We start from the raw sequence: 12,500 nt of genomic DNA, 5'->3' as shown, positions 1-12,500 counted from the left end.
ACATAGTGATAGACTGCTGACTGTACAGTATAGGGTGAAATAACATCTAATACGTCATATGCTATACACTGTTTATGACATGAGCTCCTCCCCGTTGCTGCACCAGGTGTATTAGTTTGTACATTCATGTTACATGTCAATATTGTGTCAATCATGTTTGTGCACCACGATGTCTGTACATTTATTGTCTTGGAGAATCAAGTCTGACGCATTCTGATTCTGAGAGATGGAGAGAGTGGAAATCTCAAAGAGTCTGAAGAAGGGATTTGGACCTGGAGATTCTTGTCTCCCTTCTTCTTTCCAAGCATGTGAACATATTTACATTATGTTTTTAGAGCATTTGAATGCTCATATTCCACGCAGTGAAAGTAGAACGTTTCTTCACATCATGTGACAGTCTGTCTGACACCAGTCCATCGTGGAATTATCATATTTCATGAAAAGCTGTTTTCTTTGCCGCTCATAACTCCTGGAATGTATGTAAAGCTATGTAACTTTGACAGATTAACGGTTATTTAATCCAAAGTGAAATGCGAGGAAAGCCAAGCGACCAATGAGGAAGAAGTCTGAGGAACAGGGGGGCGGGGACTCAATCATTCCTCCTGTCACTCAGTGGGAGGCGTGTCCTTCCTTGTGCTTTGACTACTGCAGCTTTAACTGAACATGAATGTGGGATCATGTTAAAGGAACAGTTCACCCAAAACTGAAATTTATGTTATCATCCCCTCAGGCCAAGTTAAACGCAGGTGAAGTTAACTCCTCCCCCTCATGCCAAGTGAAACACAGGTGAAGTTAACTCCTCCCCCTCATGCCAAGTGAAACACAGGTTTGTCCATATAACACACAGGGAGGTTGCCAGCACAACTCCATAGCAGCTTTCTCCAAAACAAGTCAATGGGGAGCAGTTCTTCAGGCGTTTGACTTCCCTAAACATAAGCAAGTTGGGGGCACGGTAGCACAGTGGTAGCGCTCTCGGCTCGCACTCTCGCCTCACAGCAAGAAGGTCCTGGGTTCAATTCCAGCCTCGGATGCTGTTGGCACTGGGCGTATGTCTCCCCATGCCTTCGGTGCCTGGTGCCCAGGTGGGCTACCTTGTGAAAAAGGGCCTTTCTGTGTGGAGTTAGCATGTTCTCCCCGTGCTCCCCTGGGGTTTCCTCCATATAACATCAATATGGACCCCCACTAAAAACATGCAGACGATGGTCGTCTGACCAGTGGGAGTTGGAAGAAGTTGGTCCCCAGGCACTTCACTGCAGTGATGGGATGGCGATGGGACAATGCAGACAAGGAGGACAAATACAGTGCCTCTAATAGCTTGTGTGTGTGTGTGTGTGTGTGTGTGTGTGTGTGTGTGTGTGTGTGTGTGTGTGTGTGTGTGTGTGTGTGTGTGTGACTGTGTGTGTGTGTGTGACTGTGTGTGTGTACTGGCTGCCGTGCACGTATGGTGGGTGTCATCTGTGGTTACAGAGAGCAGAGGGTTGTTGTCACACTGTGGTCACAGACAGCAGAGGGTTGTAGATCTTCTTCCCGTCCGGAGACCTGGAGCCGTGGGCCAGCAGCTCTTGGATGGTGATCCAGTTGTCGAGGATGCGGCGGTTCCTCCTCTTGGTGCTCTTCCTCTGGCTCAGCAGCAGGATGTTGTTGCCGGGGGAGTCCTGCTGGAGGCGGGGCTGAGCGCTCCGGGACGACTTGGGCTCCTCGGCGCCCCCTGCTGATGATGAGGCGTCCCTGGGGACCGGAGAAACACGGATTTAGGCAGGAAGGGGACAACACATTCTCACCGCCAACTCGTCAAATACTGATGGGTACACACCGACTACCTCTTTTTCATCATCTTTTCACACGTTAAATGGTTTGGTCATGGTTAAATAAGAAATTGTTTTGTTACCAATTGAAATCTGTGTGTTGAAATGTACTTTGAATACGGTGGGGATCGAACACCGGGCGTTGCTGGAAGTCTATAGAAGTCTATTGGACTACCCTGCACATTGTGGCAGTTGAAGTCTATTGGACTACCCTGCATGTTGTGGGAGTTCTATAGAAGTCCATTGGACTACCCTGCATGTTGTGGGAGTTGAAGTCTATTGGACTACCCTGCACGTTGTGGGAGTTGAAGTCTATTGGACTACCCTGCACGTTGTGGGAGTTGAAGTCTATTGGACTACCCTGCATGTTGTGGGAGTTCTATAGAAGTCCATTGGACTACCCTGAACGTTGTGGGAGTTCTATAGAAGTCCATTGGACTACCCTGCATGTTGTGGGAGTTCTATAGAAGTCCATTGGACTACCCTGAACGTTGTGGGAGTTGAAGTCTATTGGACTACCCTGCATGTTGTGGGAGTTCTATAGAAGTCTATTGGACTACCCTGCATGTTGTGGGAGTTGAATGGCTAATAGCTAATTGTAATTAGCATGTCCCACAGCATGTCCCATGCTGTGGGACATGCCGACGTGCAGAGGACGGAACAAAACCGCGGCGCAGACGGAAGGCTGCGCAGACGGGCCTGGTGCGACCAAGGTGTAAGTTTGTTACATGTATTTGAGCTAAGGCTAACTCCTTACATCTACAGTTTAATAGAGAGCCAAAGTGAAACGTCACTTCCTACTTTCTCCCTGTACCAGCGGTGAAGAAAACATGAATGGCACTGAACGGAGGATAAGTTACTTTTTTTATCCTGTTTGAATTGTGCCACGGGGTGCCAACGTAAATTTTGTCCATTTAAAACATAACTTTGCATGTGAAGAAAGTCGCAGTTTGTCGTCAAACTGAAACGTAGGGGTTAGTTTCGTATAAAAACTACATAGCTTGTGGAAGCACGTGGCATGTCGCCAGTCTTCAGCTTTGCCGGTAGAGAAAGTGACGTCACTTAGGCGACACTGCATGTAGTCTTTCTGATTTATAACTTCTAGTGCGACAGTTTGGTGACAAACTGCGACTTTCTTGACATGCAAAGTTACGATTTAAATGGACAAAATTAAGGTTGGTGCCCCGTGGCACAATTCAAACGGGATCAAAAAAGTAACGTTATTCTCCGTCCACCGCCATTCATATTTTTCGCAGCGCTAGTACAGGGAGAAAGCAGGAAGTGACGTTTCATTTTGGCTCTCTATTTCTGACACTTTTAGACAGTAAACCACTTCTGACACAGTGTACTGTTGATGTGCCTATAATGTGCATTTTCTTTATCTATTTTTTTTGGATGGGGGGGGGGGGGTGTGCTCATAAAGTGCAAATCAAATCCCCCCTAAGGACAAAAATTATTATTATGCAATTTTTTTATTCATTTAAGTCTGACACTTGGGCCTCCCCCCAGACAAAGCTTGGAGTAAGGGGCCCCCCTTGCCCAATTCCTGTGGCTAGGATCGATGATTATGTTAGTTGATCCCATAGACACTCAACAGTTGAGCCAAGATAACCTGATATTGCTGTTTGACATACTTCAGAATACACCAAACACATAAATAAATGTCTGTTTGATGACATTTATTAGTTTCTGACTCTGGGAAAGTGGGAAAAACTGTTGAATTCCCCCAAACTCTGTCTTTAATCAAATCACACACATTTAGGCTATTCTATGTGATCTCCTTTTGATAACAAATAATAACTAATGTACTATTTTTTCACTTCCATTGACTGAGCCTCCCCTGAAACTGCTTGGAGCCCCCCCTGGTGAGGCCCGCATACCACTTTGAAAACCTCTGGTTTATTCATTCATTCAGTTCTTTCTCTGGGCATAATCTTGATTATGCAAATGTGACGAGGAATATTTCCTTTGGCAGTCCAATTATACATTAAACCAAGCTCTACATTTACACATACTGTAGCCTATTCATATTCTTACTCAAATGCACACTAATTAAGTTAAATGAAAACTGGATGAAATTATCTGTACAATTATCAAAAGTAGAAATAGGTTTTGCCATTTATTACATAAACATGGACGTTTTCTGTCATTTATATGTCATTGTCCATTCATATAGAATCTATATGGCCATGTAAAATACTGAGATATGATCTATATTATAGATCATACCATTCATTTACATGGCTATATTTCTAATTTAGGACAGATCTTCATTGAACGGTCATGTGATGCTCGGTCACATGATCTGATCATCAAACCAGGAAGTGTCAATGAAGTGTTTGGTTTTCAGTTCATGCAGCATTTGTTTCAGTCTCAGCTTAGTGATCAAAGTTTCTGTCTGAGAGGAACAGAAAGGAAGATTTGGGATTTCCATCAATTAAGTGGATTGTTTGCTGTGATGGATTATGGTTAACGTGGCTGCCTGTCTCTGGGGGGTTTGATCTTATCAGCAGTAAGGTAAGAGGATTGTCTTTGATTAACTCTTAACACTAATGATGTTGTGGCAAAACACAAAAAGAGCTCCACAAGGCAACATGCATTTAAACTAGACAAAACCAAACTAGACTACACCGACCTATACACTATTAACAACTAAACTAAAGTCAACTATAAACAAAATTAACAATTATTTTCATTGTTTGTTTGTTTGCCGAAACTGGCTCCATGCTTCCTCCGAGACATGGGCAGTTAGCCAGCCGCTTCTTTTCACCTGACAGGGGAAGCTTCACCGGTAGGACATAGCACGTGGGAGGTTCACGCTATTCCAACCAGTTCCCCTCCCTCCGAACAGGCGCCCCTGACGACCAGAGGATGCACCACATCAGCAATCAGGATATTGCATGTTTTGGTGTGGGGTTCCTATATGAAGGAAACCCCCAGGGGGCACGGGGAGAACATGCAAACTCCACACAGAAAGGCCCATTTGACGACCCCACCCGGGCGGTGGGCACTCGAGGACATGCGGACGGGCACGCATTCCTTCAGCATTCCTCAGCATTCCTTCAGAATCGAACCCAGGACCTTCTAGCTGTGAGGCGACAGTGCTTACCACTGCACCACCGTGCCCCCAATTATTTTCATTGTTGATTCATCCGTCGATTATTTTCTGGATTCATCGATTAGTTGTTTGCTCTATAAAATATCAGTGAACATGTCAGTGTTTCCCAATTAAGCCCAAGATGACGTTCTCTTGTAGTGTCCACAAGGTATTCAGTTTACCATCATAGAAGCTGGAATAAGAGACATTTTAATTGTCTTTTTGTTAAAAAAAAATCTCAAACAGATGAACAGATTCTCAAAATAGTTGATGATTAACTTAATACTGTAGTTGCAGTTCTAACTAAACTAAACTAGAGCAGAGTAGACTTAAAGCAGGTACCTGTCTCCTCTGAGGTAGTCCAGTCGGCTCTGCATCATGAACTCTCTTCTTCGTCGGTATTCTCTGGCTCTGAGCAGCTGCTGCTTCCTCTCCTCTTTGCTCCAGTATCGACCCTGTGGAGCAGCACAGCATCACTTCACCTGCTGCAATATCAACCGTGCATGTCCTTCATTCAAAATAAAACGTGGCACTAACTGTGACCCAATTATTGCCGGCATGGAAGAAAAAAACACTGATTTTTGCTATCTCGGATCATCGTACTACCCCCGACACTATCACAGCTTTTTGAAATTATATCTTTGGTGTATTTTAGCTAGCAATCAGACGTCAAAGAGGTTCTCGTGATTGGATGGGGCCCTGGTCCGGTTGCCTATATAATCCATACTGGCTTTATGATTGCGTTGCAGTAACATGACTCTCTAGTTACCGGTTACTCTCTCGCACGGTAGTTATAGAGACAGTCGTCATGTCTGGGAACGCCCATACAGGCTCTAGGAACGCCCACAATAGACGCTAGGTTAGCTGGCTCAGCCTGGCTGGGGGTGTGGTCAGGGTGGGGTAAATTCCCCCATTCTATCCATTCAGCAAAGTTAGAATTTAGCTGATAGCTCAGCCCAGGCAGACACGATCGGGGCTTTAACCACCGCAGTAAACGCACATCTGAGCACATCTGTCTGTCTGTCTGTCTGCCTGCCTGCCTGCCTGCCTGTCTGTCTGTCTGTCTGCCTGTCTGTCTGTCTGTCTGTCTGTCTGTCTGTCTGTCTGTCTGTCTGTCTGTCTGTCTGTCTGCCTGCCTGTCTCTCTGTCTGTCTGTCTGTCTGCCTGTCTGTCTCTCTGTCTCTCTGTCTCTCTGTCTCTCTGTCTGTCTCTCTGTCTGTCTCTCTGTCTGTCTCTCTGTCTGTGTGTGTGCAGCACCTGTTTCATCTCGCTGGCCGCGTCGTCGTCGGTGGTCATGCCGCTGCGCTCCTCTCTGATCTTCATGGCTCGCGCCTTCAGCAGGCGATCTCTGACCGGACGCTTGGCCACGTAACGAGTCCCGTCACTACGGACCTTCACCTGCACACAAACAGGAATCATCTCGAACCTTTTGTCTGGTTCACAGCTGTGCTTAATCCACTCTCAATCCCAGGCGCAGCAGAGGCTCACACCAGGTTTAGATTAGAGTCGATACAACCGTAAATACAACCTGCAGACTGGGACAAATGTTTACATCAGCCTTCTAGTGCTGAGTAGTACAAGTATGGACGTGGGGATTTTTTTTTGCAGACTCAGATTTTCTGATTTGGTGACTCAAGTGTGTCAACACAGGTGGCAAAAATGGCTGTGAATCCACCAATGTTGGTCGTAGAAGATAATAATATGAATACAAATTAAAAAAAATTACACTACTCTTAAAGCCAGTTATATCTGCTTCAGTTTGTTTACGGTTGAGTTTGAATACCAATGAATTCAACACATTCATCCGTCTAAGTTGTAGCAGCGAGATGCCATCCTGTTCTTACATGGCATTAGATCTCAGGTTTCTAGCTCCTTCCTAACCCTAACCTCTAAACTTGAGCTATATTTTAAGAAATATGTGTTGATTTAATAACGGCCCATATCTGTTTAGTAGTCAGTATTTTACAGTAAGGTGTCTGCCAGTTGGATGGGTTGACCCCAAACCCATATGGTGAAGCCAGACATCTAATGGTGAAAAGTAGGGTACTACTGATTGGTCATGTGGTATTGGCTGGTCTTTGGCACCTGCATAGAAGGTGACATCACCTGACACTAAAGACCAGCCAATAGCAGATCGGTAGTTCAGTACCCTGCTTTTTTTCAGTTATTGTCCCATCTCTATTAGTATCTTATGATGTACCTTCCACTCCATGCGTTGTGGTGAAGCAGACGGCGATGCGTGCATCAGCCCCAGCGGTAAGGCCAGTCCTAACCGCGAGGCGCTCACATGGTGGCGGTGATGGTCTTCCAAACCACAGGGTGCGCTGTTCACACTCCTGGGGCTGGCCGGGCCGCTGCTGCCCGTGCCGAGCCCCCTCTCCTCGCCCTCGGCCCGCTCTCTGTCGCCCCCTCTGTCTCTGACGCGGTCCAGCGGGTCGACCAGCCCCTCGGAGGGCAGCGTCATGCAGCTCTGGTAGCGTTCTAACGGTTTGGAGTGGCCGTGGTGCCGCCTGGTGGAATACGGGCTGGACTCTGCACTTCCACCTGCCGGCCTGTCGGTGGCTCCACCTGCAAAGATAAACAAGGAAGTAGTCGACGGACCATGTGCTCATGTCATGATACGATTCAATATGCAATATGATCTTCAGGATTTAATACAACCATGATCTGATCAAATTGATAAAAGTTTGGTGGCAACCACAATTTAACACATTGACTGCCAGCCGTTTTTTTTTTGCTGTAGGTAGCTTCTGCCAGGCCGTTTTTTGAGGATTCTGGCTCATTTTAAAAGAGCCGAGGATTCTTTTCTGCTTGGAGTTTGTGAACACAAAGTTCAGAAAAGTACTAATAGAATGTGTGCTTTCTCTGTCTAAAAGAGTTAGTTTGTAGAGTTAGTAGTTATGTAGATATTAGCCGTTGAGTACAGCATGGTTTCAGCGTGTGAGACAGGAAGCTGAGATAATCGCAGTTTTGTGAAATTCAATCAAACAGGCAGAACAGTCACTTTAACCATTTATTTTTGGCATCAGTGAGAGATCAGACATCCAAACAATATAGTTCCGAACGCCCTCTCCTTCAACTCCTCCCTCCGTGGGCGTGTCTAGTGGCTTTCAGCCTGCGTTTGTCACAAGCGAGTGGTCTGCTGCTGCTGCTGCTGCTGCAGCGAGTTCGAGCAGCCTCCCTCCCTGGCAGCGAGTTTGAGCAGCCTCCCTCCCTGGCAGCGAGTGTGGATAGGTCTCACTCGTCTCTTGGGTTTGAGAGCCCCGATGAAGCCCCGTGCGACTCTAGGCTTATGCAAATTTGCAATCCCCCGTGTGCTGCTGCTGGCGCGGCCCGAGAGCGGCGAGTCTGGTGACTGATGACTGTAAAATCGGCAAGCCATTTCCTTGAGAATGGAGGAAGCAGCCGCGGGAGGCGTGGGCCGCTTAAAATCGGTCCGCGGCCGCAATTGGCCCTCGGGCCGGACTTTGGACATGCCTGGCATAGAGGATCTTTGGACTTTGGACATGCCTGGCATAGAGGAACTTTTGGCTTGGCTATTTATGAGCAATGTGAACCAAAAGTTCAGTTTCTATGAGAAGTAGGTGACTGTAATCAAAATCGGTGTAGTTGTAGAAAATGCCCCGACTTCCAGAGACTCGTTTCTGGACATTGTTGGTGGTGTATGCAGACTGAGCAGAACTGAGCAAAAGTGAAAACTATACGAAGGAAAAGTTACCATTAGTGATAACTTTGGTGTTTCATACCTGGTCTGGAGCCCCGCCCTCCTTCAGCCACGCCCCTTCTTGAATTTGACCCCGAGTCTCTGGTCAGAGATCTGATGATGGCAATAAGGATAGTCTGTTATATCCAATATTATTTAAATGGAATTCTATTTAGAAACATTTCTGCAATTATATAACATAAAGTATGTATAGCTTAGCCATAAACAAGTATTAGAATAATACACTGTATTTGTAATGTTTATTATGTAGTCTAATATTAGTAGTATTGCTGGAGGCTGAACACGATATGTAATTTTCTAAATATCCTTTTATGCAACTTGGGAAAACTTGCATGTTTCAATATATCAGTTTGATCTAAACACCTTTGACACTTGAGTCACATTTTAATAGCTTTATATTGTTTGTATTCATAGTTTTTGTTATATAGTTTTATATTTATTTATACAGTACAACAAGAACAACTAAAACCAGAAAAATTAAGAGGAAAAAACAACAATAAAGGAGACCTGAACTTGGAGGGCGTAGAAGGGGTGGAGCTTGAGCCGTTTGCCACGTTACCATTGGCCGTTTGGTACTTCCTGTAACTGTTGGGGGAGAAGGAGCAATTGAGGTTTGAGTGGCGTCTCTCTCGGTCCCGGTCCCGCCGCTGACGCCGCGGGGTGAGGGGTGAGTTCAGAGGGGGGAGGCGGCCAAGGGGGAGCAGAGGGGGAGGCGACAAGATGGCTCCTCCCTCCCCTCCTTCTTCCTGGAGAGGCGGGATCCGTTCGGTGCTGACCAATGGCGTGCTCCGGCAGCTCTCCCCCCCGGTGTTGTAGGCGCTGGTGCTGTCTTTGTCATCCGACCGCTCTCTCTCCGGAACCTCGTTGATGGCCGCCAGCTCGTGGCGATGAGGGTCGTCCTCTTCATCGCCGTTGTGATTGTTATCCAGACCTGGGAGAGAAGAATTTGTTATGTTTTTTTACTTTTTTTAATTATTTGGTTGAAATGCTTCTACTTATAAAGAAGATTCAAATTGCACACTCTTCTCTTTTCTTCTGGTTTTGTACTTTATCCCACCAAACATTTTCGGCTACATGACCTTAGTCAAATAAGTTTCATTGTTGCCACCCAAATATTAGCCTGCAGCTGAATTACCCGACACTATAAACCAACCATCCACATTCCCTGATTAGTTCACAGATGACACAAAGAGAAGTAGTCCACTGTGGAGTGGATGTATTTCCTCTATTTTGAGTAGAAATTGTTAAAAGGTTGACTTTCTCTGTGTGGAAGCATAGACTGTATAAAGATATGGACATAGCCACCGTGACGTCACCCATTGGTGAACGACTTAAATAAATGTGATTTTTTTAAATCATAATTTTGAGAAAACCCTTCAGAAGTCATACAAGTGGTAAAAGTGGTTAATAAAATAAGGCCTGGGGTTAACAAAAGTTTATGAAACAGCTAACTTTGTGTTCATTTAATCTTTTGTTAACCACTAACAGACCTCATTTCAGACCTCATTTAACCGAAATACCCAAATCACAATTCACTTTTAGACAAGGAAGTGCTAATATCCGGCTTCCGGACTCATTCCTGCCGTACTCTATAATCGCTGTTGAATAAAGTTTTGATTTTGTGATCCACTGTAAAACCCGGACTTTTGAGCTGTCTTTCTGTTACAATATTGAAACTGAACTCTGACACTGGAATGTACTTTGTGACTGGATTGAACTCTGAAGCTTACTTGACAACCTGGGAGTGATTTTTTAAAGTTATGAGCCCATTATGTTACTGGTTACCTCCTTCAGGTCGCCCCGCTCCACCCGTCACCGTCTCCTCCTCCATCATCCAGGCTTTCAGACACCTCTCCCGGAGCTGCTGCATCTTCTGCGCTCGCAGAATGTTCCGGCACTTGAACTCCAGATGGCGCAGCTCCTCCTCGATCAGGGCCATCTCGTGCTCGCTTAACGTCTCGTTGCAGTTCATATCCACCACCACCGAAGAAGAAGAGGCCTCCTCCTCCACTTCCTTCTCCTCACGGGCTCTCTCTTCTGTATCGTTAGGCTCGCGCTCGTTTTTAGTCGCCTCTCTCTGACGCTCCTCGTTGCGTCTCTCGTACTGGCACTTGATCTCCAGCAGCTCCCGGTAACGCTGGCACTCTTCCTCCGTCAGGCCCGGCATCATCATCATCATCGTCAGGTGGGGTTGCTGGTGGTGGTGGTGGTGGAAGTGCTGTTGGAGCAGGAGACAATTGGGACTTGAAAAATACGCAGAAATGCCAAACCGATTGATCGATTTTCTGATAGCCTTGTTTATGTTTAGTGTATTGCTTGACTACGTTGGCCTGCCTGAACTTGGGCTAAAAGCTTCATTTTAAAAGCCAAGTGTAAACAGGACCCACGATACATGTTGTAAATACTTTTTTCTTTACTTGCCTTGTGGTGGTGGTGGTGGGGGCTGTACCCTCCTGCCCCCCAGTCCAGGCCGGGGAGGGAGTCTGAGCTGAGCTGGAGGTCCCGCAGGTGGAGGAGTGGAGGGGTGGTGTCTCCTCGGCCGTGCCCGGGGCTGGGGCTCGGTCTGGGGCTGGGGCCCAGGCCGGGGCTGGGTCGAGGGCTCGGCCTGGGGCTGGGTCTGGGGCTCGGCCTGGGGCTCGGCCTGGGGCTGGGCCTGTGAACGGAAAAAAAGGAGGGGTCATGACTATTGAATTTTAGTTGTCATCGCCTACTCCCAAAAAGTCTTCTATACAGTTGCAGGACTATATCATATCTTGTTCACACGTTAAAAATGATAAATTCTCGTCAAAAAGATCTCAAACAGCCAGTAAAGGGTTAACTAATGTAGGCGGGACCAACCCTGCGTGTGACCTAACGCAGCCGGACTTTTTAATACGGTAATTATGGGGCAGATTAATGGCTGAATTTGCGATGGCTGCACAGATTACTGTACTGGCCAGACTTGCGATGCTGCCCAATGGCTGCGCAGCCTCAACCGGTCACACAGGTTCAGTATTCCTCTAGTTGTATGAGCTCAGGTTGTGGTGGTGAGGGCTGTACCTGGGTCTGTACCTGGGTCTGTACCTGGGTCTGTACCTGGGTCTGTACCTGGGGCTGTACCTGGGGCTGTACCTGGGTCTGTACCTGCTGTACCTGGGTCTGTACCTGGGTCTGTACCTGGGGCTGTACCTGGAGCTGTGTCCTGGGGCTGTACCTGGGGCTGTACCTGGAGCTGTGTCCTGGGGCTGTACCTGGGTCTGTACATGGGTCTGTACCTGGGTCTGTACCTGGGTCTGTACCTGGGTCTGTACCTGGGTCTGTACCTGGGCTGTACCTGGGTCTGTACCTGGGGCTGTACCTGCTGTACCTGGGGCTGTACCTGGGGCTGTACCTGGGGCTGTACCTGGGGCTGTGTCCTGGGGCTGTACCTGGGACTGTACCTGGGGCTGTACCTGGGGCTGTGTCCTGGGGCTGTACCTGGGGCTGTACCTGGGTCTGTACCTGCTGTACCTGGGGCTGTACCTGGGGCTGTACCTGGGTCTGTACCTGCTGTACCTGGGGCTGTACCTGGGGCTGTACCTGGGTCTGTACCTGCTGTACCTGGGGCTGTACCTGGGGCTGTACCTGGGTCTGTACCTGCTGTACCTGGGGCTGTACCTGGGTCTGTACCTGGGTCTATACCTGGGGCTGTACCTGGGGCTGTGTCCTGGCCTGAACTTCCTCATGCTGCCCGGGGTGTTGGTGGTGTTGGTGTTGCAGGCGCTGGTCTGCTCGCCCAGCAGGTCGTGTTCGGACGACTCCTCACAACGCGTGCTGCTGTCATCTGTCCGCCCCACGCCGCTGTCCAGCTCCGGGCTATGGGTGAGGAGAGGGGCCAGGCTGAGGAGTGGCGGGA

The 12,500-nt window shown here is 47.6% G+C and overlaps 1 protein-coding gene and 1 long non-coding RNA gene across 2 annotated transcripts in view; both read right to left on the bottom strand.

Annotated features, from left to right (window-relative positions):
- LOC310795041 overlaps positions 1-12,500 on the bottom strand; it is a 664,395-nt gene that overhangs the window by 468,755 nt on the left and 183,140 nt on the right. The window lies entirely within an intron of this gene.
- LOC310795034 (PDZ domain-containing protein 4-like) overlaps positions 1,485-12,500 on the bottom strand; it is a gene marked incomplete at both ends in the record, with an annotated part of 169,632 nt that continues 158,616 nt past the window's right edge. Inside the window, 10 exon segments of the mRNA XM_083657054.1 lie at positions 1,485-1,728; positions 5,245-5,357; positions 6,160-6,300; positions 7,103-7,470; positions 8,649-8,719; positions 9,134-9,557; positions 10,412-10,844; positions 11,044-11,049; positions 11,051-11,243; positions 12,299-12,500. The exon segment at positions 12,299-12,500 is cut by the window's right edge and continues 271 nt beyond it. Coding sequence (XP_083513180.1) covers positions 1,485-1,728; positions 5,245-5,357; positions 6,160-6,300; positions 7,103-7,470; positions 8,649-8,719; positions 9,134-9,557; positions 10,412-10,844; positions 11,044-11,049; positions 11,051-11,243; positions 12,299-12,500 — 2,195 coding nt within the window.

This window comes from Poromitra crassiceps, assembly GCF_964638095.1.
Source record: "Poromitra crassiceps genome assembly, chromosome: 20".
NCBI lineage: Eukaryota > Metazoa > Chordata > Actinopteri > Beryciformes > Melamphaidae > Poromitra > Poromitra crassiceps.
Note: the sequence above shows the minus strand (reverse complement) of the source record. Positions and strands in the feature narration are given on the sequence as shown.